At 41.0% G+C, this 22,150-nt stretch overlaps 1 protein-coding gene across 2 annotated transcripts in view; it reads right to left on the reverse strand.

Annotated features, from left to right (window-relative positions):
• The window catches only part of tmeff2a (transmembrane protein with EGF-like and two follistatin-like domains 2a), a 259,197-nt gene that overhangs the window by 36,910 nt on the left and 200,137 nt on the right, over positions 1-22,150 (reverse strand). The window contains exon 5 of one of the 2 annotated variants that reach the window (XM_060937298.1): positions 13,883-13,979. In XM_060937298.1, the coding sequence (XP_060793281.1) occupies positions 13,883-13,979 (97 nt within the window). Of the gene's footprint in view, positions 1-13,882; positions 13,983-22,150 lie in introns of both variants that reach the window. The other variant, XM_060937297.1, reaches the window with a different exon arrangement.

Here is a 22,150-nt window from a genome sequence, read left to right on the forward strand (position 1 = left end):
CCCGCCATGCCTACTTAGAGCAAAAGGTGCAGGTTATCTGCTGGTACCTCATATAGTGAAGGCTACATCAGGGAGCAGAGCCTTTTCTTACAAAGCCCCACAGTTATGGAACAGCCTTCCAAGTAGTGTTCGGGACTCAGACACAGTCTCAGTGTTTAATTCTAGGCTGAAAACATATCTTTTTTGTCAAGCCTTTTGTTAACAGTTTTTATTATGTAAAGGATTAGATCTAGAGGGTCCTCAGGCATAGAGTGTTCTGGTAAACTGGGATGTATGGATACTGTTGCCCCCCTACTCTCACTTGGGTTTGTTGACAGTGTAGTGGCTGACTGCTTTATGTCCCAGGGCTCCCTCATGTCTGTGTTACCTTCTAGCTCTTCCCTTTTAGTTATTCTGTCATAGTTAGTCTTGCCAGTGTCCTTGCTTGCACTCAGTGCAAAATGTATCCTGTTCTTACTCATTAGGTGACATTGGGCATACCTAACAACCTGTGGCCCCTCATCTATCTCTCTCTGTGCCGAGTTACATGTCGATCCTGAGACACCAGTGATGCTGACCTCTTCTACTCTTTGGACCTTCCTGATCCATTCTGATGCCCTACTTCTGGCTGGTGTCTCATCACATTGCTCCTGTGGAGGACGGCCCCATATGGACAGTTGAAAGACACGCTTAGAAGATGGCTTTGGACACTTACAGTTTTGCTGTGATGGCTGAGGATTACAATCGCCATAATAACATTAGGATTGCAGTTGTCATGAACAGTTTTGCACTCAAGTTTCCATCAATCAACAGTTGATAACTTCAACAAAACAGACTTCATGTTAAAACTATAATGATTTTGCTGGTTACACAGTGTGTATGTGCAGGGCTGTAAAATTTTGTGACTATATAGGACACAGTTATAGAAGCGAGTTATTTATAATCATGTTATCTGTTATCACCCAGATGAGGATGGGTTCCCTTTTGAGTCTGGTTCCCCTCAAAGTTTCTTCTCATGTTGTCTGAGAGAGTTTTTCCTCGCCCCCATTGCCACAGGCTTTCTCATCAGGGATAAATAAATTTATTAGGGATATGTTTAAAGTCTTTAATTTTCTGTAAAGCTGCTTTGCGACAATGTCTGTTGTTAAAAGCGCTATACAAATAAACTGACTTGACTTGTTGCCTCAAGACTCAACATGTTGAGCGTTTTGAGATGCTTTTCTGTTCACCATGGTTGTAATGAGTGATAATTTGAGTTATCATGGTATTTCTGTCAGCTTCCATTCTCTTCATTTTCATTAACAAGAAATTTCTGCCTTCAGACCTACTGCTTACTGGTTGTTTTTTGGTTTTTGCACCATGACTGTTGTGTGTGAAATTCCCAGGAGATCAGCAGTTTATGAAATTCTCACAGCAGACAGTAATCTGGTATCAACAACCATGTCATGGTTAAAGTCACAGACATCACACATTTCCCTCATTCTGATGCTAGACGTGAACATTAACTGAAGCTCTTGACCTGTCTCTATGCTGCTGCCACATGATCATCTGATTGGATAATTATATGAATGAGCAGGGTACAGGTGTTCCAGTGGCCGGTGAGTGTATATGTAAAGTAACCACTGGCAGTCTAGAGTATTTTATTTTACTGGTATTGAAGGCATATACAAAAGTCAAAGTTGAAGTACAATATAAATGCTTTCAGTTCACACACACACACACACACACACACACACACACACACACACACACACACACACACACACACACACACGTCTAGGAGACTCTTGCTCTCCAGAGTGACCGTCTGTGGTGGTCATAAAGGATAATGTGTCTGGGGTATTAATATTTAATGCTGCCTCTCACGTTCTCAAAACACTAGTGCTACTGCAGCTGCACTGCGTCAACACACGCTCTCTCTCTCTCTCTCTCTCTCTCACACACACGGGCAAGAATTTTGGTGAATGTGTATAAGTGAGACATGAGACACAATAACTGTCAATGACACATTTTTCTGCAGGGCTTAAATTTCCTTGGTAATTTGGGGTATTTGAGTTATCTCTGTGTGTGTGTTTATCTGGTTGAATGGGGGGATATGTCTTATTGATTTCTAAGAGCCATGTGGTTTCCCAGTTATCTAAACTTCGCCAGCAGGCTTCCTGCTGGTCCACCTGTCCTTTTACAGCCCCGCATGCACGCACGCCCGCGCACACACACACACACACACACACACACACACACACACACACACACACACACAAGGACACACACTCTATCTGAACAGTGCCATCTTCGTAAACAAAGTCTGGTTTGTTTTACAAAGTGCTCATTGTGAGACTTGAGCTTTGTGTGAACAGACACATAAAACATTATTACTGCAGCTTAGAGCATTGATTTCATTTCTAATTCCTCATTCCATTGTTTCCTGCTGTAATCCATTCACAGGGCACTCAGAGAGAGAGAGAGAGAGAGAGAGAGAGAATGATAAAAAATGGGCAGATAGAGTTGGACACAAAGGCAACTAACATGATGAGGGAAGAAAGCAATCAAGAGATTAAAGAGAAAGTGAGAAAGGATGAGGGAAATGGGAAGGAGACAGAGTGAAATGGAAACAGAAAGAGAGAGAGGGAAAGAAAGAGTGAGACAGCAAGAGATAGCATGAGATAGTGAAAGGGAGAGAAAATGAGAGATAAAGTGAGTGATAAATTGTGTGTGTGTGTGTGTGTGTGTGTGTGTGTGAGAGAGAGAGAGAGAGAGAGAGAGAGAGAGAGATTGTCACCAAGAGGCAGTAAGAGAAAGAGATAGAGTGAGGGAAAGAGAGGTGAGTGAGTCATCCTCAGTTGCAGTGTATGGGAGTCAGTGCGTGGTGTGGGACCCTCCCTATGGATCTGGCACAAACGAGTGGAATCGAGCGATCCGTCAGCAAATGAGAGAAAGACTGAGGGAGGGAGGGACTTTCTTGTTCCAGCGAGGCGTAATATCTCTGCTCTCGCGCTGCTGCTCGGTGGTTTAATTCTATAACCGTTTAAATCTTAGCCAAGGCCAACATGTAATTCCCCTCTGAGAGCTTTGAGCAGAGAGGCTGCTTGGGGGAAGAGACATCTGAAACGAACCCATTTCCATTATGAATAAATGCTCGTCTCCCTTGCTGCTGGTTCGAGAAACAGCTCTACAGAGCCAACAGGCTTATCAGAGAACACTCACAAGTTTCCTTAATGGCCTAATCGAGGGGGGTGGGGTCTTGAAAATCTTACAAATTTTATTTGTTTTCCCTGCATTTCATTGTCAGTTATTTATTTTAGTAGGCATTAAAGCTGTTAATTTGCCATGTTTCCATTAACCTGCTTAATGCGCAATTTGAAACCCCCCCCAAAAAAACCAAAACAAAAACAGTTGATGGCATCATTGATGCATCCTTGATGCTGCATATTACCCATAAATCAGTGGAGCATCTCCCTCAAGCAATGGAATAAAAACAAATTGTGGATGAGGCTTCACAGAAAAGTGATTTCATGTGGAAATGTAATTTTTTGGTCTTTTTTTTGCTTAGATTTTTGATGTCACCGAGCAATAAACATTGTTCTATTTTATAACCTCATGACTGTCTCATCTCATCTCATTATCTCTAGCCACTTTATCCTGTTCTACAGGGTCGCAGGCAAGCTGGAGCCTATCCCAGCTGACTACGGGCGAAAGGCGGGGTACACCCTGGACAAGTCGCCAGGTCATCACAGGGCCGACACATAGACAACCACTCACATTCACACCTACGGTCAATTTAGAGTCACCAGTTAACCTAACCTGCATGTCTTTGGACTGTGGGGGAAACCAGAGCACCCGGAGGAAACCCACGCGGACACGGGGAGAACATGCAAACTCCGCACAGAAAGGCCCTCGCCAGCCACGGGGCTCGAACCCGGACCTTCTTGCTGTGAGGCGACAGCACTAACCATTACACCACCGTGCCGCCCACTCATGACTGTAACCAAATAAATTTATTTGATATGATTTGAGAGGCATCTGATCTTTTAGTGAACTAGCTGAAGTTCGCTAGCTTGCTCGAAACAAACAAGTTTTGTACCAGGGTGCTGACATCACACAGCTACTGAAAATGTTATCCTAAAAGTTCGTTCGAAACAAACGTTCTTAGAAAATGCCTTCAGTAGAAAGTCCTGCCTTCTGAGACACCTGTGTGATATTATTCTCACAGAAAGAATGCACCAGGCAGCAGGACAGACTTTTCTTCATATAAATGTATACAGAGGTCTGTTGAGATTTCAGTTTCACACTGACAAACTCTAAGTTAGCATGGTGTCTCTAGTCTCGACAGAAAACCAGTCATACACACATCTTTCTTGATCAAAGGACAGAGAAGCAGCAGCAGGATTAAAATCTGTCCCTGATTGATATGTCAATCCATTTCATTTTGTGATACGAACCATCACGCTGGTCTATTTCTAATACTGGAGGCTTGAATACAAATCAGCTGGTTTAACTATTATCAAAATAATTAGATGTAAAAAAATCCCACTGACAAGCTTTGTTAGCAGAGCAGAATGTCTGATGACCTCTATAGGGCTTGATTGTGCTGATTGCCTGCTGTTGCGAGACAAGGGTTCCCTACGAAACCTGCTGAATATCAATGAGCTCTTGATGATGTAGCGCAAAGTTGGCTCCATTAACAGAGATGAAACTGCCATTATCTCCCTCATTCCTGCATCCCATGGAATACGTTTGTTCATCAATCACCCATCTCACATCAGTCTTTGAGTTTCGAAGCAGTATTTGGGGACCAATTTGACACGTTATAAAAGAGCGATACAAAAATCCCCCAAATGATGATGATACACTAGAAATAAACTGCATAGTACACATGGGACATTAGCATTAGCGTATCTCATCAAAAGATTCAATTCACAGGCGTAAACGTGCATCATTTTAATATATAGTTTTATTTACACATTCGGTGCGACTGATTAGTTTTCATATTTGTAGATAAAAAAGTTGGATATGTTGCAGCATTTTTAGACAAAAATGAAATATACTGAAATGATGTCATACTCTCTGTCCATGTTCAAATGCATCAATAATAAATGATAAACTTTCATATGATTTGAGACTAGCATCCTATCAGGAACTTTCACAAGGTCAAAATGTGAATTTAATTGCATTTAATCTAAACCTTAAAGGAACCTTAAATTTAGTGGTGTATTTAAGTTACCTTTAAGACCTTACACTACCGTTCAAAAGTTTGGGGTCACTTTGAAATTTCCTTATTTTTGAAAGAAAAGCACTGTTCTTTTTAATGAAGATCACTTTAAACTAATCAGAAATACACTCTATACATTGCTAATGTGGTAAATGACTATTCTAGCTGCAAATGTCTGGTTTTTGGTGCAATATCTACATAGGTGTATAGAGGCCCATTTCCAGCAACTATCACTCCAGTGTTCTAATGGTACAATGTGTTTGCTCATTGCCTCAGAAGGCTAATGGATGATTAGAAAACCCTTGTACAATCATGTTAGCACAGCTGAAAACAGTTTAGCTCTTTAGAGAAGCTATAAAACTGACCTTCCTTTGAGCAGATTGAGATTCTGGAGCATCACATTTGTGGGGTCGATTAAATGCTCAAAATGGCCAGAAAAATGTCTTGACTATATTTTCTATTCATTTTACAACTTATGGTGGTAAATAAAAGTGTGACTTTTCATGGAAAACACAAAATTGTCTGGGTGACCCCAAACTTTTGAACGGTAGTGTAAATTTGGTTGTACATTTACAGTGCTCAGCGTAAATGAGTACATCCCCTTTGAAAAGTAACATTTTAAACAATATCTCAATGAACACAAACAATTTCCAAAATGTTGACAAGACAAAGTTTAATATAACATCTGTTTAACTTATAAAGTGAAAGTAAGGTTAATAATATAACTTAGATTACACATTTTTCAGTTTTACTCAAATTAGGGTGATGCAAAAATGAGTACACCCCACAACAAAAACTACTACATCTAGTACTTTGTATGGCCTCCATGATTTTTAATGACAGCACCAAGTCTTCTAGGCATGGAATGAACAAGTTGGCGACATTTTGCAATATCAATCTTTTTCCATTCTTCAACAATGACCTCTTTTAGTGACTGGATGCTGGATGGAGAGTGATGCTCAACTTGTCTCTTCAGAATTCCCCATAGGTGTTCGATTGGGTTCAGATCAGGAGACATACAGTGGTGCTTGAAAGTCTGTGAACCCTTTAGAATTTTCTATATTTCTGCATAAATATGACCTAAAACATCATCAGATTTTCACACAAGCCCTAAAAGTAGATAAAGAGAACCCAGTTAAACAAATGAGACAAAAATATTATACTTGGTCATTTATTTATTGAGGAAAATGATCAGTGCATATCTGTGAATGGCAAAAGTATGTGAACCTTTGCTTTCAGTATCTGGTGTGACCCCCTTGTGCAGCAATAACTGCAACTAAACGTTTCCAGTAACTGTTGATCAGTCCTGCACACCGGCTTGGAGGAATTTTAGCCCATTCCTCCGTACAGAACAGCTTCAACTGTGGGATGTTGGTGGGTTTCCTCACATGAACTGCTCGCTTCAGGTCCTTCCACAACATTTGGATTGGATTAAGGTCAGGACTTTGACTTGGCCATTCCAAAACATTAACTTTATTCTTCTGTAACCATTCTTTGGTAGAACGACTTGTGTGCTTAGGGTCGTTGTCTTGCTGCATGACCCACCTTCTCTTGAGATTCAGGCTACATCCACATGACAATGGCAACGAGATGTTATTTAAAAATATATCGCGTCCAAATGGGCAACGATCAGTAAAATATCAGGTCCATATGGCAACGCAACGCTTGCTGAAAACGATGCAATACACATGCCACACCTCTAGGGGCGCTGTAAGACGGTCCCTTCGGAGACACCAGAACAATAGAAGAAGTAAGGATGCATGCGCATAAACTATTATGCGCGAGACTTCATATTAGCCACAAAGTCAGGAAAATCTGTTCGTAAAATTACATTATAATGACCAAATACAATGAAAAGTATTTTTCCAGTCTCACCTGTGAAAGGTAATCCCATGTGATCTTGTTTGGACGGCAAACCTGTTGGTACAGTTAAACGCAGCTAATCTTTATTCTCCACTTTGACCTATCCAATATGGCGGCGAGGATGACGTATGATTCTACGCGGAAGGCGGCGTCTTTAATGGTCCGGAATAAATTGAATGCTACACGTTGATGGATTAATTTGCTCTTCTACGCCCTTTTTGAGGAATGTATTGTAGGACTTAAACCAACATCTGAAGAGGTGAGATCGCTCCTTTTTTTCCCTATTTTTGCTGGCGGGATTGACTCTACCCTAAGGGCAGAGTCTCTCTCTCTCTCTCTCTCTCTCTCTCTCTCACTTTGCACCATTACACAATAAATATTCACAGTGAAAATATTTTGTAAGCGCGTTTCATGAACCAAGTTATAGGATTTGTTGACAACTTGCATCAAGTTCGTTACACTTCTACCCGGCATGAAGCACTCACAGTCATGTGGTTGTGATGTCATCGTAAACAAATCCGTTCTACTCATCCAGACAATTTCACAACGGCAACGTTGCCAGATCTTTCCACTCTGGAACCCGTTCTCAAAAAGATTGCGTTTTGGGCACCCAAAACGCCGGTGCCGTGTGGACGCCAGGCCTAAACGATAAGCAATTGTATCGGAGTCACCTGAATCCGTTGCCGTGTGGACAGGGCCTCAGTTCGTGGACAGATGTCCTGAAATTTTCCTTTAGAATTTGCTGATATAATTCAGAATTCATTGTTCCATCAATGATGGCAAGCCATCCTGGCCCAGATGCAGCAAAACAGGCCCAAACCATGATACTTCCACCACCATGTTTCACAGATGGGATAAGGTTCTTGTGCTGGAATGCAGTGTTTTCCTTTCTCCAAACATAACGCTTCTCATTTAAACCAAAAAGTTCTATTTTGGTCTCATCCGTCCACAAAACATTTTTCCAATAGCCTTCTGGCTTGTCCACGTGATCTTTTGCAAACTACAGATGAGCAGCAATGTTCTTTTTGGAGAGCAGTGGCTTTCTCCTTGCAACCCTGCCATGCACACCATTGTTCTTCAGTGTTCTCCTGATGGTAGACTCATGAACATTAACATTAGCCAATGTGAGAGAGGGCTTCAGTTGCTTAGAAGTTACCCTGGGGTCCTTTGTGACCTCGCCGACTATTACACGCCTTGTTCTTGGAGTGATCTTTGTTGGTTGACCACTCCTGGGGAGGGTAACAGTGGTCTTGAATTTCCTCCATTTGTACACAATCTGTCTGACTGTGGATTGGTGGAGTCCAAACTCTTTAGAGATGGTTTCGTAACCTTTTCCCACCTGATGAGCATCAACAACGCTTTTTCTGAGGTCCTCAGAAATCTCCTTTTTTCGTGCCATGATACACTTCCACAAACATGTGTTGTGAAGATCAGACTTTGATAGATCCCTGTTCTTTAAATAAAACAGGGTGCCCACTCACACCTGATTGTTATCCCGTTGATTGAAAACACCTGACTCTAATTTCACCTTCAAATTAACTGCTAATCCTAGAGGTTCACATACTTTTGCCACTCACAGATATGTAATATTGGATCATTTTCCTCAATAAATAAATGACCAAGTATAATATTTTTGTCTCATTTGTTTAACTGAGTTCTCTTTATCTACTTTTAGGACTTGTGTGAAACTCTGATGATGCTTTAGGTCATATGTATGCAGAAATATAGAAAATTCTAAAGGGTTCACAAACTTTCAAGCACCACTGTACTTGGCCACTGAATCACTTTCACCCTGTTCTTCTTCAGAAATCCAGCAATGGCCTTAGATGTGTGTTTAGTCATGTTGGAAAAGTGCACGACGACCAAGGCCACGGAGTGATGGTAGCATCTTCTCTTTCAGTATTGAGCAATACATCTGTGAATTCATGATTCCTTCAGTGAAATGCAGCTCCCCGACACCAGCAGCACTCATGCAGCCCCACATAAGTTCACTGCCACCACCATGTTTCACTGTAAGCACCAGGCATTTTTCTTTGTATTCCTCACCTTTGCGACGGCATACAGTCTTGAAGCCAGCAGTTCCAAAAACATTTATCTTGGTCTCATCACTCCAGAGTATAGAGTCCCAGTAGTCTTCATCTTTGTCAGCATGGGCCCTGGCAAACTCTAGGTGGGCTTTTTTGTGCCTGGGTTTTAGGAGAGGCTTCTTTCATGGACGGCATCCATGTATGCCATTCCTCTGCAGTGTATGCCGTATTTTGTCACGGGAAATAGTCACCCCAGTTTGGCTTTCTACTTCTTTAGATAACTGCAGTGAACTTGCATGCCAATTTTCTTCAACCCTTCTCATCAGAAGCTCCTGTCAAGGTGTTAACTTCCGTGGATGACCTGGATGTCTCTGTGAGATGGTTGCAGTTCCATCTTTCTTAAATTTTTGTACCACTTTTGCTTCAGTATTCTGACTGATAAGTAAAGCTTTGCTGATCTTCTTGTAGCCTTCACCTTTGTGGTGTAAAGAACTTATTTTCTTTGGGGAATTCTGAAGAGACAAGTTGAGCATCACTCTCCATCCAGCATCCAGTCACTAAAAGAGGTCATTGTTGAAGAATGGAAAAAGATTGATGTTGCAAAATGTTGCCAACTTGTTCATTCCATGGCCTAGAAGACTTGGTGCTGTCATTAAAAATCATGGAGGCCATAAAAAGTACTAGATGTAGTAGTTTTTGTTGTGGGGTGTACTCATTTTTGCACCACCCTAATTTGAGTAAAACTGAAAAAAAAAATATGTGTAATCTAAGTTATATTATTAACCTTACACTACCATTCAAAAGTTTGGGGTCACCCAGACAATTTTGTGTTTTCCATGAAAAGTCACACTTTTATTTACCACCATAAGTTGTAAAATGAATAGAAAATATAGTTAAGACATTTTTCTGGCCATTTTGAGCATTTAATCGACCCCACAAATGTGATGCTCCAGAAACTCAGGCCCTGTCCACACGGCAATGGATTCAGGTGAATCTGATAAAATTGTTTATCGTTTCGGCCTGGCGTCCACACGGCACAGGCGTTTTGGGTGCCCCAAAACGAAATCTTTTGAGAACGGGTTCCAGAGTGAAAAAATCTGGCAACGGAGCCGTTGCGAAGTCGTCTGGATGAGTAGAACGGATTTGTTTACGATGACGTAACAACCACATGTGCTTCACAACGGGTAGAAGTGTAACGAACTCGATGCGAGTTGTCAACAAATCCTATAACTTGGTTAATGAAACGTGCTTACAAAATATTTTCACTGTGAATATATTTATTGTGTAATGGTGCAAAGTGAGAGAGAGAGAGAGAGAGAGAGAGAGAGAGAGTGTGAGAGAATAGCCCTTAGGGCAGAGTCAATCCCGCCAGCAAAAATAGGGGAAAAAAAGGAGCGATCTCACCTCTTCAGATGTTTATTCCGGACCATTAAAGAATTCTGGAGGATATCAGAATGTTGGCGTACCGGCTTCCATCTACCCCCATTCATTCCTCTTTCCGCGTCTCCATTCAAAAAACGAGCACGTGATTTAAAGGGACTATATCCATAGGATAGGGAGTGAGAAAGTGTGTGCGTGTGACAGTGACAGGGATAGTCACTGTGCGCATGCGCAGTTATGCGCATGCGTCTACTTCTATTGTTCTGGTGTCTCTGATGGGACCGTCTTAGTGCACGTAGTGGTGCGGCATGTGAATTGCATCATTTTCAGCAAGCGTTGCGTTGCCATATGAACCTGATATTTTACTGATCCGTTGCCCATGGGGACGCGATATTTAAAAAAAAAAATCTCATTGCCGTTGTCGTGTGGATGTAGCCTCAATCTGCTCAAAGGAAGGTCAGTTTTATAGCTTCTCTAAAGAGCTAAACTGTTTTCAGCTGTGCTAACATGATTGTACAAGGGTTTTCTAATCATCCATTAGCCTTCTGAGGCAATGAGCAAACACATTGTACCATTAGAACATTGGAGTGGTAGTTGCTGGAAATGGGCCTCTATACACCTATGTAGATATTGCACCAAAAACCAGACATTTGCAGCTAGAATAGTCATTTACCACATTAGCAATGTATAGTGTATTTCTGATTAATTTAAAGTGATCTTCATTGAAAAGAACAGTGCTTTTCTTTCAAAAATAAGGAAATTTCAAAGTGACCCCAAACTTTTGAACGGTAGTGTACTTTCACGTTATAAGTTAAACAGATGTTATATTAAACTTTGTCTTGTCAACATTTTGGAAATTGTTTGTGTTCATTGAGATATTGCTTAAAATGTTACTTTTCAAAGGGGGTGTACTCATTTACGCTGAGCATTGTAAGTACCTTTACTGAACTTTTTAAATTCATTAAATATACTTTTAACTTTAAGACCCTTTACTGGTATTCTTAAAAGTAGTAATGACTTTAAGTGACAGCTTAAATGTTCTTTGTAACAACATTTCATTTTCTTTAAGCAGTCAGAGAAAGTCACTTAAAGTTATACTACTATAAGAATTCTTAAAGTTATAAGTAAATTCGCTGAAATTTAGCATTTTGTGAACTTTTAGGATACTTTAAGAATATTTTAAAGCTGTTAATTCACCTAGTGTTATATGTGTGACAGAAATACAAACAAGTCCCTGTGCAAATAAGTGAATGCACCTTTAGGAAAAATTGTTTAGCTGCACCTTTTTATTTGGTTGATGATGTACCGTACCTTCACTCAGAACTGCACTTACAGTATTTATGTCATCTGGTTTGACCACTGGCCACTTAAGCACAGCGATTTTATTTGTCAGCCAGCTGCAGATGGCATGTCCTGCTGTGTCATATCAAATCGGGGACTAATGGCAGACTGGAGCAGATTGTCCTGAGTACCTGGAAAACCTGTTGGTGCCCTTGGAGTCCAACTGATCAGATATATCCATTACTTAGCTTGGTACCCGAGTTGCTTCAGTAAACTTGTCTGCTTGGGAGGAAAACCGACCCCTTCCAATCTTTCCTTTTTTACTTCCTATGGTGCTAGGATGGGGAATATTCTCTATAATTTTGGTGCCTTGGCATTTAATGTAACTGTAAAATTTTGGAACCCTACACATTTGGTCTCATCTCATCATCTCTAGCCGCTTTATCCTGTTCTACAGGGTCGCAGGCAAGCTGGAGCCTATCCCAGCTGACTACGGGTGAAAGGCGGGGTACACCCTGGACAAGTTGCCAGGTCATCACAGGGCTGACACATAGACACAGACAACCATTCACACTCACGGTCAATTTAGAGTCACCAGTTAACCTAACCTGCATGTCTTTGGACTGTGGGGGAAACCGGAGCACCCGGAGGAAACCCACGCAGACAACATGCAAACTCCACACAGAAAGGCCCTCGCTGGCCATGGGGCTCGAACCCGGACCTTCTTGCTGTGAGGCGACAGCGCTAACCACTACACCACCGTGCCACCCTTACACACATTTGGTTTTCAAGGATTTAAAAATGGAGGCGATCTGCAAATCAAGCCTGATTAATCAGTTTGTTGATATGTTCTTATGACAAGGCTCTTCATGTGTAGTCATGTAATAGTCATGTCATGTAATAGTGTAATAGTCATAGTCATGTTTGCCTTGCGATTTGTAATCAGGACCTATTCAGGCACCATTCTCTCACTGTATTTTCACTTTACATGACAGGCATGCTTTACAATGTAATAACAATGACCTGTGATTACACCCCAGCAGTGTGGTTTGTGATCAGACAAGCAAACGTAGAGGCTTCAATTACATTTTAGTACTCTGCAAATCCTTTGAAAGCCAACTCTAACACCAACCCTATCAAGGAAACTAGAGAAAGTCACCACTGTGCAAACAGTACAAATAGTATACGAACAATTATTGCCCTGGTCCTGGTCACACTATAGCTTACGATGGGTTTGTGAATACCTAGTGATGAAAAATTGGTAACATTGCCACCAATCGTGTGACACATGGTGAATGTTCTCCAAACTTTGTGACTTGTTTTTGGTGTGTCAATGTCTCGTGAGTGAAGAAGAAGAAGCCTTTATTTGTTACATGCACACCCAAGCACAGTGAAGAGTAGCCTAAAACAGTGCAAAAAGTTTCAATACATGCAAAAAAAAAAAAAGAAAAAAAAAGAAATTTGGTGGCAATGTTTTTGTCAGCAAACTAAGCAGCAAATACGCACAGGTAGATTTGGGAATATTTCCCAAAGCTTGGGGAACCATCGCCGAGCCTCTTGAGATGTACTTGTCTTGAATCCTTATCCCCGATGCTCGCAGGAGCCTTGGTGACACAGCGGCTTGGCATAGCTTAACCTTGGCTGAGACTTGAAAAGTGCATTTGCATTCGGTGAGCCTTCTCCAAGGTTCGTACTTGGTTGGGAGAAGGGTTCATGAATATTTGGCAAATGTTTGGCGATGGTTAGATGACACATTTGTGATTGTCACTGATTGGTTGGCACTGATGTCACCCATTGTTGAAATCTACTGAACAAGACATCGGCGATCATTCTCCTGCCAGATGCCGATACGTGCAAAACCTTCAAGCATTCCTCTGAGGAAAAATACCAGGTCTCCTCAAAAGAAAAGGGCCAAGTGTTCACCTGCTGTGTGACCACAACTTTTAGCTCGCCTGTACAAAGTACACATTGCTGTCCATCGCCACCAAAATGCCTCATTTTCATCAATAACCCATTGCAAAGCATTGCAAGCTGTCGTGTGACCATAGCCGAATGCAACATTATTAGATGTTCTGTGAAACATGCAAATGACATCTTTAAGGATGAAAGTTTTTGAAGGTTATCCAGATTTTTTTGGACTCACCATACATCCTCTGCATCCACGTCACACTCGGCCCCAAACTGGCAGATATCGCAGGTGGAAGTCTCCTTCTGTCCATTTTCAGCTGAGCCCTCATTCCCTGCTGAGCACAGAGGACAAGAGGCAATTTTTAAGAATCAAATTAGGTACACGCTATGCACAGGGTAATAATTACCCAGAATGTGATGGGAGGACCTTCACAAGTGAGGTGAAACAGAACAGAGGGGATACAGCAAGGCACAATTCCAATTCCCTCTTTGTCTCTATCAGTGATCTTGAGCTCGGTCAAAATCCCCCACTGATCTTTTTCGAGCCTCTCTGCTTGTTTCATTCTGATGAGTTCTGACTTGTTGCTCAGATGGTGGCTTCCCACGAGTGGCTGGAGCTTAAGGCCGCTCGCTATCACGTACCAGCCCTCATCAGTGGACGGGCAGGAAAGCAATCGCACACGGTGTGGAATTTAAATCGTGCTCTACTCTTGAGGGATTTGCACACCTCCTGCTGATCCTGACCTTCCATTAGAGGTGATTTTATATATATATATATATATATATATATATATATATATATATATATATATATATATATATATATATATATATATGTGTGTGTGTGTGTGTGTAAAGGAGTGAGAAAGAGAGGACGAGACGTCACCTTTCGATGAACATGTCTGGGTCACTGTGCTCTTTTCTGTCGCATGTTTGTAAATATGAAGTAAGCATTGTCTGATTAGATGGCAAAGTGCACTTGTTTGGTCTGGAAGAAAGCAGGTTTCGACTTTTACTGTTTTGGAAGTGTTGTGCTTAGTCTTTTAGGATGTCTGATTTTCGCATTAGTTGATCCATGGCCTGGATTTTGGCCTTGAACCTTGTTCACAGATGCCTGTCGCAATGATCGGCAGGTTTGATAGATCTTAGTAATATAAATGTAAGTCAGTCTGGATAAGGGCGTCTGGCAAAACGTGATAAATATAAATGTAAAGCTTTACACTCCTTTAATATTTTTAATGTACTTTAGGTACACATGGCCCATTCCTGCTCCTGACACCTGATTAAACAAAGTTTTCTTCCTTCACTTTTGTCTTTCTAAAAGTTATTCTCTGTCTCTCTGTTATTGTTTCAGCTCTTGTTGCATCTCCAGGCTTTGGCAGCACAAACACTTTTAGTAAGACCCTGATCATGATCAGGATTATCTGTCACTGTTCTGGTTGTAAACTGAGCCTTGTGTGCCGTGATGTCTGTCTGCTGATGGGATGCCGACCCAGGACAAATCACCAGCAGGTCACAAGGTCAAACCTGAAGTGTGCAAAACTGCAGATGCCCAAGAAAGTGAACTCCTCTCTTCTATAACTATACATACAGATACTACATACTATGATGTGCAACGCCTCAAACAAAAGAGATTTTTTTAAAAATCATTTTGAGATAATTAGTGGATTAAGCATCTCTTGAGGCAGAAATAGATAAGATTGTGACAAGGTGCTGATTTAATACAGTACGAGATGTCCACGGGTGTGAACCTGTAATCAGCTTTAGTATCTGGGGAAGGGGCATGAACCTCCTCTAATAACATTCTCAAAGGCACTAAAACATCTTTTCTTCAGAATGTGTTCTTGTATCAAGTGTGTTTTCAATTTATAATACAGGGAGCAGAAGGATCTATTCTAGAGCCATGAAAATGATACTGAAATAACCACAGGGCTGAAAATACCTCAGATTGTCCTTTCTGGTCAAAAGGGCAAGTATCCATCACCATCCCAAGAAAAAAAGAGAAAATAAAATAAAGAATGTTTCAAGTAACAGGCAGTGAATCTCTTCTACCAAATCAAATAACCACAGAAGTGTCTTTCCACTTGGCACCACAGTGAAACTAGATCAGTGAGGTCCTTGCAGCTGGAATTGAAAATAAACTCTAAATGCTATATTATTTTATTAGAAACGTGCAGGTCATTGATTTGCAACTAAATTTGATATTAGTATTATTTGGAATGACTTGATATTATTTGTTTGTGCTGCGCCCTGCTGACACAAGTGCCATGGCAGAGATGACAATTGCAGTTTCATCTTGTTTGGGATCGATAAGCCCGTGCAGAACCATACACATGGACGGTGAGCTTCAAGGCTGAATTATCCATTTCAAAAGTTAAAGCTCACCACATCCAGTTCCATGTCTGACGTAAGGACTGTGCTGCCTTAGGCTTAGCGTCTAATCTACACTTCGAGCAGAGCTTATTAAAATAGGTACGCTGCTTTTCCCTGAGTTCCACGGATCAGGGGAATGAGAGAAAAATGAGGGAAGGGAGAAGCTGTAACAATTATCTCCATTTCCTTGCTGCTAGATGGCTGCTCTCTTTGTATTGATCTCTGCTGACCAAAAGCATGGTCGATCGCCCATCACCGCTGCTTTCATCCCACACTGCTCCATTTAAGAATTAAGAGGCGAAGGGTTTGCAAAGCCGGCGACTGACAATCTAGGCTATGCAATCTAAGCTGCATTTAACATTTAGGTCAACACTCTTTGATGCTCATTAGAGATTAAAACCTTTCCGTAGATAATTGCTTCCGTGGTTTATATTTAGTAATGACCATTCCCATTAAATGTGCAGGACTGGAATTTTTTTTTTTTTAAATTAAATTTCTTTTATGTCTTTTAAACTTAATGATTTATGATGCTTTAAACTCTCCTCATATCAGCACTGAATCTGAGTCATTACTACATTCACACTTTGGTAGAAATGAGATGAGACTAGAAATGTTTTGCTGTAAATGAGCACAGTCCTGAATTTCAAAGGATGCATCAAGTAAATCAGTAAATGTTACTGACTTCCTGTCATGGAAAAGGCCGATGTGTTGTATGTATACATTATGTGGTGAAACAAAGGACAGCGAGAGTGACACAAAGACTGAGAGATGATAGAGCTTCACAAAACCTGTCACATATACTTGATGAATGAGTGTTACCTATCTGGCAGACACACTGTTTGGGTAAAATGACCTTCATAACAAGAAGGAAAGCAAGAGCGTAGATTTTTGTTGTTGTTGTTTATTTTTGTGGCCAATTGCAGCAAAAGCTTGATGCATTACTAAGACAGCTTAATAATTGCTGATGCATTACTAAGACAACTTAAGTTTTTTTTTTTTTTTTAACAATTTGCACATTATAACTGACCTGCAAGCAATCGATGCAATGTTTACCCTTTTGCATACACTTCCTGCTCTTATTCACTCTGTTTTTATGAGCCAAAAAATTACAGGTCCCCAACATTAAAATGGATTTGAATATTAAGTACTTAAATACTGCCTATTTTTCAGCAAAATACTTTAAAGTAGAAAGTTTAAACATCAGTACATAAAATATACAAACCTATATACAGAAATACGTGGCTAGGCATGGTTTAACTACCAAGAAATGGCCACTTATTGTGTCCACTTTTAAATTGTTAGCTTTCTGTCATGTACAAATGCAAAAGAAAAGAAAATCTGCTCTGAGAATGTTTAGATGACACTGATATTGGACTGTAGTATCTGCTAAGACACACCCTCAACCAGATGCGATACCTGTGATATAACAGAGGAGAGCAACTGAGCCCTTAATGGACATGGTGATGATGGAGGTGGTGATGGTGGTGGTGATGGTGTGTGTGTGTGTGTGTGTGTGTGTGTGTGTGTGTGGGGTGTTTCAAAAGATTTGGGACAAAGAGAAGAAGGTCAGGATAGTTTGCATGATCAATAGACAGGGCAGAGCACACAATGCTGATGCAGGCAAGAGAGGGATGGCATGCCTGCATGTCATGCTACATTGATGGCTTCTATCATCCAGTGGAGCATGACATTCTTAAACTCTACTTTAAACTGAAGACCATTTAAATTCCATTAGATACGTCAGGTAGAATCTGAAGGGGCGGTCACACAGCACTCCGCGTCTATATCACGTACAAAAAGATACAAAAATCTGGTGGACATGGTCGTAAGTGCTAATTTTTGGTCAATTTTGGCTTTGCCGTGCTTTGTACGGGGTATGGCCGTCGGCGGCTGTTTCACTGCTGCAGCACTGCCTAAGCACAGCTAACCAAGTCCAGCCACGCACCCAGATGTTCCGTACCACCCTCCTCCTCCTTCTTCTTCTCTCAGCAAGGATATGTTGAGCCTGTATCAGTTGGTTCTGTTGGTGCTGGAGCATTAAGATGAGGACATCACAGCGTTGAGGGTTCATATTCACCCCATGACATCTAGACTGCAAGTGCCGAGGTCTCAGAAAATTACGGTATTTATACATGTCGCAAATCAGAAGTGATGCAGAAGTGATTAGACAGTGATCAATCGAATTTAGAACTTGTTTGAGACGTCGTTTAACGGGCTTAGACAGTGCTATGTACGCGGAAAAATCCATTTCTCAGTGATAAGCCGCTAAACACACGCTATATCCCGTGATACCAACGCGTAACACCCGTCCGATGACCGTGCTCTGCCCGTGATAGACCGCCAAACTTTCTCGTCTTACCACGTCTCCCCAAGTTTTAATAACGGCCGGGACACTGATTATCACGTGTTTTTCACGTGTGTTGCACGTCTTTACCACGTGTGCCGGCCGTGGTTGTCCGCGGCCTAAAGTTTTGAGCAGTCCAAAACTTTTTACCGCGTCCGACGCCGTTCCGATTTTCCCCTGCGTCCTGTCACGTCTGTATATCAACTGTAACACGTCTTAACTTCGACATCAACACGAACAACATCGTCTGCTTCACGGGAGAGCACTTTTTGACGGGTTTTGGCCGTGATAAAGCCGTAAAGCGCTGTGTGACCGGGCCTTGAACTGATTGTAATGTGAACTACAAAAACATTGGAATAATTTGTTTATTTCTTTTTCTTCCCATCCAACACCCGTGTACATGAAGCCCTGTATTCCAAACAAGGTTTCATATGAGCAAAACAGGGCATATTCTTTGCCTTAATGAACATGACCATAAAGTGCACATTAACTGGTGACAAATTTACAGAAAAAAACAACCTGAAGTGTGTTGAAGTAAGTTCAACAAGTCAGAGTTGAGCTGAGCAGACGAATGCTTCATTAAATTATTTTTCAAACCACTGGTGTATTTTATTAATTCATTTTTAAAAAACCACTGCCATTATTTGATTAATTTGTCATCTCAAAACAGTGAATTAAAAGCACGAGAGAAAAGCCTACATCCTGTGCACATGTTACAATTTCCTCAAAGATTTCAGTTTAAGATAACATATTATGGCTTCCTTAAGTTGTGTTTACAATTAGCTTAAAAATGAAAAAAATGTTTTCTGCTGCAGTACTTCTAGCTCATCGTGCAAAGTTACAGGATGTTCTGGATCAAGTGCTTTTTAAAAAGCTCCTGAATAATGAAACCATGTAAAAGCCATACTGTTAAATGGCACCAGGACACTGCAATCTGGCTCTCACAGCTAATTCCCCAGCACACATAAATCATTAAACCTTTTTCTTGACCCAGTCAGGGCTTCGCCAGTGGCCTGGTCACAGTAGATACAACATCCAAGGAAACCACTTTTTTGCCACTTTGCCTCATTTCCTATCCACACCTGACACACCATGAGGATGCCGCCAATAATCCATTTGCCCATGTAATTACTGCAATCGGCTGGCAAGAGAGCCACTGAGCGAGGGTGTCTCATTTCCTGGAGTGCTCCCGAGACCCGTTTCTTCATCGGCTGCCGGCTCTTGTGGAGTGCTCCAAAATGGCAGCCAACCGCCAAACGCAGGCAGAAACACTCAGAGTCTGGAGAGGAGGTTGAAATTGGGATATCATCCTCAAATGGATTAGAGTAGGAGAACAAGGAGAGAAATTAAATCCTCGTTTTGGTTCCAACATGGACCAGATCGGATTGGCTAATATCATTTGAAACCGATGCGAAGTAAAAGCCTACTGTTGGCTTTAAGGAGGAAAGTGGCAGAAACTGATTCAGTAAGCAGGATCACAAGGTACAAGAAAGATGCATTTTATTTTAAAAAACAAATGCATGGTTATGACATTTCTGGTAATCAAACTTAGTAACACTTTAGAAAATGTAATATTTAGTTGCATCACTCACCAGTCTGCAGATAGTGAAATTAAACTAATGTTAAGAGTTTGGGTTATTTACTTGTTTTAATTGTGTTATGAATAGTAACGGACACAAGTAGCTGGTTAATTTAGTGCTTAAGTGATTTGTCCAGACTTGCATGTCACATCCAGTGATGTGGCTTTAACTGAGATAAATGGCCAATGAACTCATTAAGTTAGGGCCAGTTATGTTCACAACAACTCAGCACACTGGGAAGATGTAAAAGTGTACAGGTTGACAGAGAAAATAAAGAGCTGAGCTGAAAACAAAAAAAAACAAACAAACAAAAAACGATGACAGCTTAAATAGGAAGGCAAGGGAAGCAGGGCAAGGCACAGAGACAGAGAAACAGAGTGAACCGAAAAAAGTCAACATGAGAAGAATGCCTTGGGGAGAAGATGATGCTCAGAAATGAAAGAATGAAAAACTCTGGGCATCTGAGGAAAAGGCAGAGAGGGAGAGAAACACCATCCACAGCACCTAGCGATCGATGGCTAGTCAATAAAGTGTCACTTTCTGCAGGCTAAGAATGGAGAACTGGGGTTTTATTGGAGGAATCGGAGTGCAGTTGAGGTGTACTGAATGTACGCCATTAGCGGCTGCAGTGCTTGGCGTCTCGCCCTCTCGACGCCCTGCTCTCTCCCTGTAGTTCTCACATTAGCCTTTCTTTGCCCTAGAGGGGGAGGTAGAACATCGCTGATTCCTGTTTTATACCAGGTTTTATGGACTCGAACACACACAGCTATCAAAAGGTCAATGAACAACGAGAGCTGGAGAAACAGAAGGAATAAAAGTGGAGAAGCTCCTGAGAGTTTATTTTTTATTAGGTTTCAGAGTTTGAGTGTTTAGCCAACTGCAATTACTTTTCCAATCCCTGTAGCGGTCAGAAGCTGCTCTGCTTTAACGCAGTATATTGCAGGTGGCATCAACTTGTGTCTCATCACATTAGCTGGTCTAAACTTTTGTAAGAAAGATAATCATTTTGTTGCATGTCATATAAGTTACAAGAAAATATATGTCTGCTATACATCCACTTCTCTTAGTGACAAGTTAACCAGTCCCTGCTTCAAACACACCGCTAGTAATGGAATCAAAGGCTCATTTGGAAAGCACAGAAACCAGACTTTATACCTTTATTACCTCTCTCCCCAAATAGCATCAGTCACTCCTTGAGTTAACAGACAGCTCCTCCTTGGCTTTTCCAGTAGAAGTATTGGAGTTGACCTGGAATAAGCTAGCTGTTCCAGCACTGTGCATGCCAGTCTTTGCTACTGAGCTCTTCTAATCCTTCTGGCACTGCACTCTTCCTGCTGGCTGAGCTTTCGGAAAGGACCAAGTCAGCAGCACTGGGCTAGCAATTGAGAACACCAGAGCTAGATGCTAAAGACAAATCCTTTTAGCTAAGGCCAGAGCTAAGCTTGGATATATTAACCTCTAAAAGAATGGAGTTTAAAATGTTCAAAAGGAGCAAAAGACAACAATCAATGAATTATTGAGACATTCAGTAAGAAGCCATTATGAAATAATGGAAAGGAAAAGACTGTTAAGCACTAACATTTTACTTGTCATTCCCTTTAACAGAGTTCATGAAACATTAACTTTTTATTTCTTATTTTTAAAATTGTTAATGATTATTTTCCTCATTTTGTAAGGTTTTTTAGAGGATGGGGTGGGGTGTGTTAGAATACACCCCACCCCTATCCGTATTTTCACAATATCTGAAATGCAAAATAAACCTGAATATGGAATCACATAAATGTTTCATTTCCACCAGACAGAGCAGCTCGACATGGCTTGGTTACAAATCCAAGAGTCTCTATCCATTATGGGGTAAATCACAAGTTTCATTACCATGAGATCCTACATCGATTCTTTTAGCCAGCAAGCCTTTGATACCTTCAAATTTGCCTTGATGCGATTCAGTTCAATACTGGGGTTGATATGAAATGATATGATGAAATTTCACATACTCTGTTACATTTCTACAAATTCACAAATGCAAGCAAAATATAACAAACATTTTATTCTTAAATATCAAATACTGTAGTGATAAACAGTATTCACTGCTACCTGCTTTCCTTATAATGTTCCATATCTAATGATAAATATACGGTATAAACTGTTAACAAAGTGAAACAGTCAGAACTAAATTAAACCTGGGCTTAAAGTAAACATGCTGACA

This window comes from Neoarius graeffei, chromosome 13 (assembly GCF_027579695.1).
Source record: "Neoarius graeffei isolate fNeoGra1 chromosome 13, fNeoGra1.pri, whole genome shotgun sequence".
Lineage (NCBI taxonomy): Eukaryota > Metazoa > Chordata > Actinopteri > Siluriformes > Ariidae > Neoarius > Neoarius graeffei.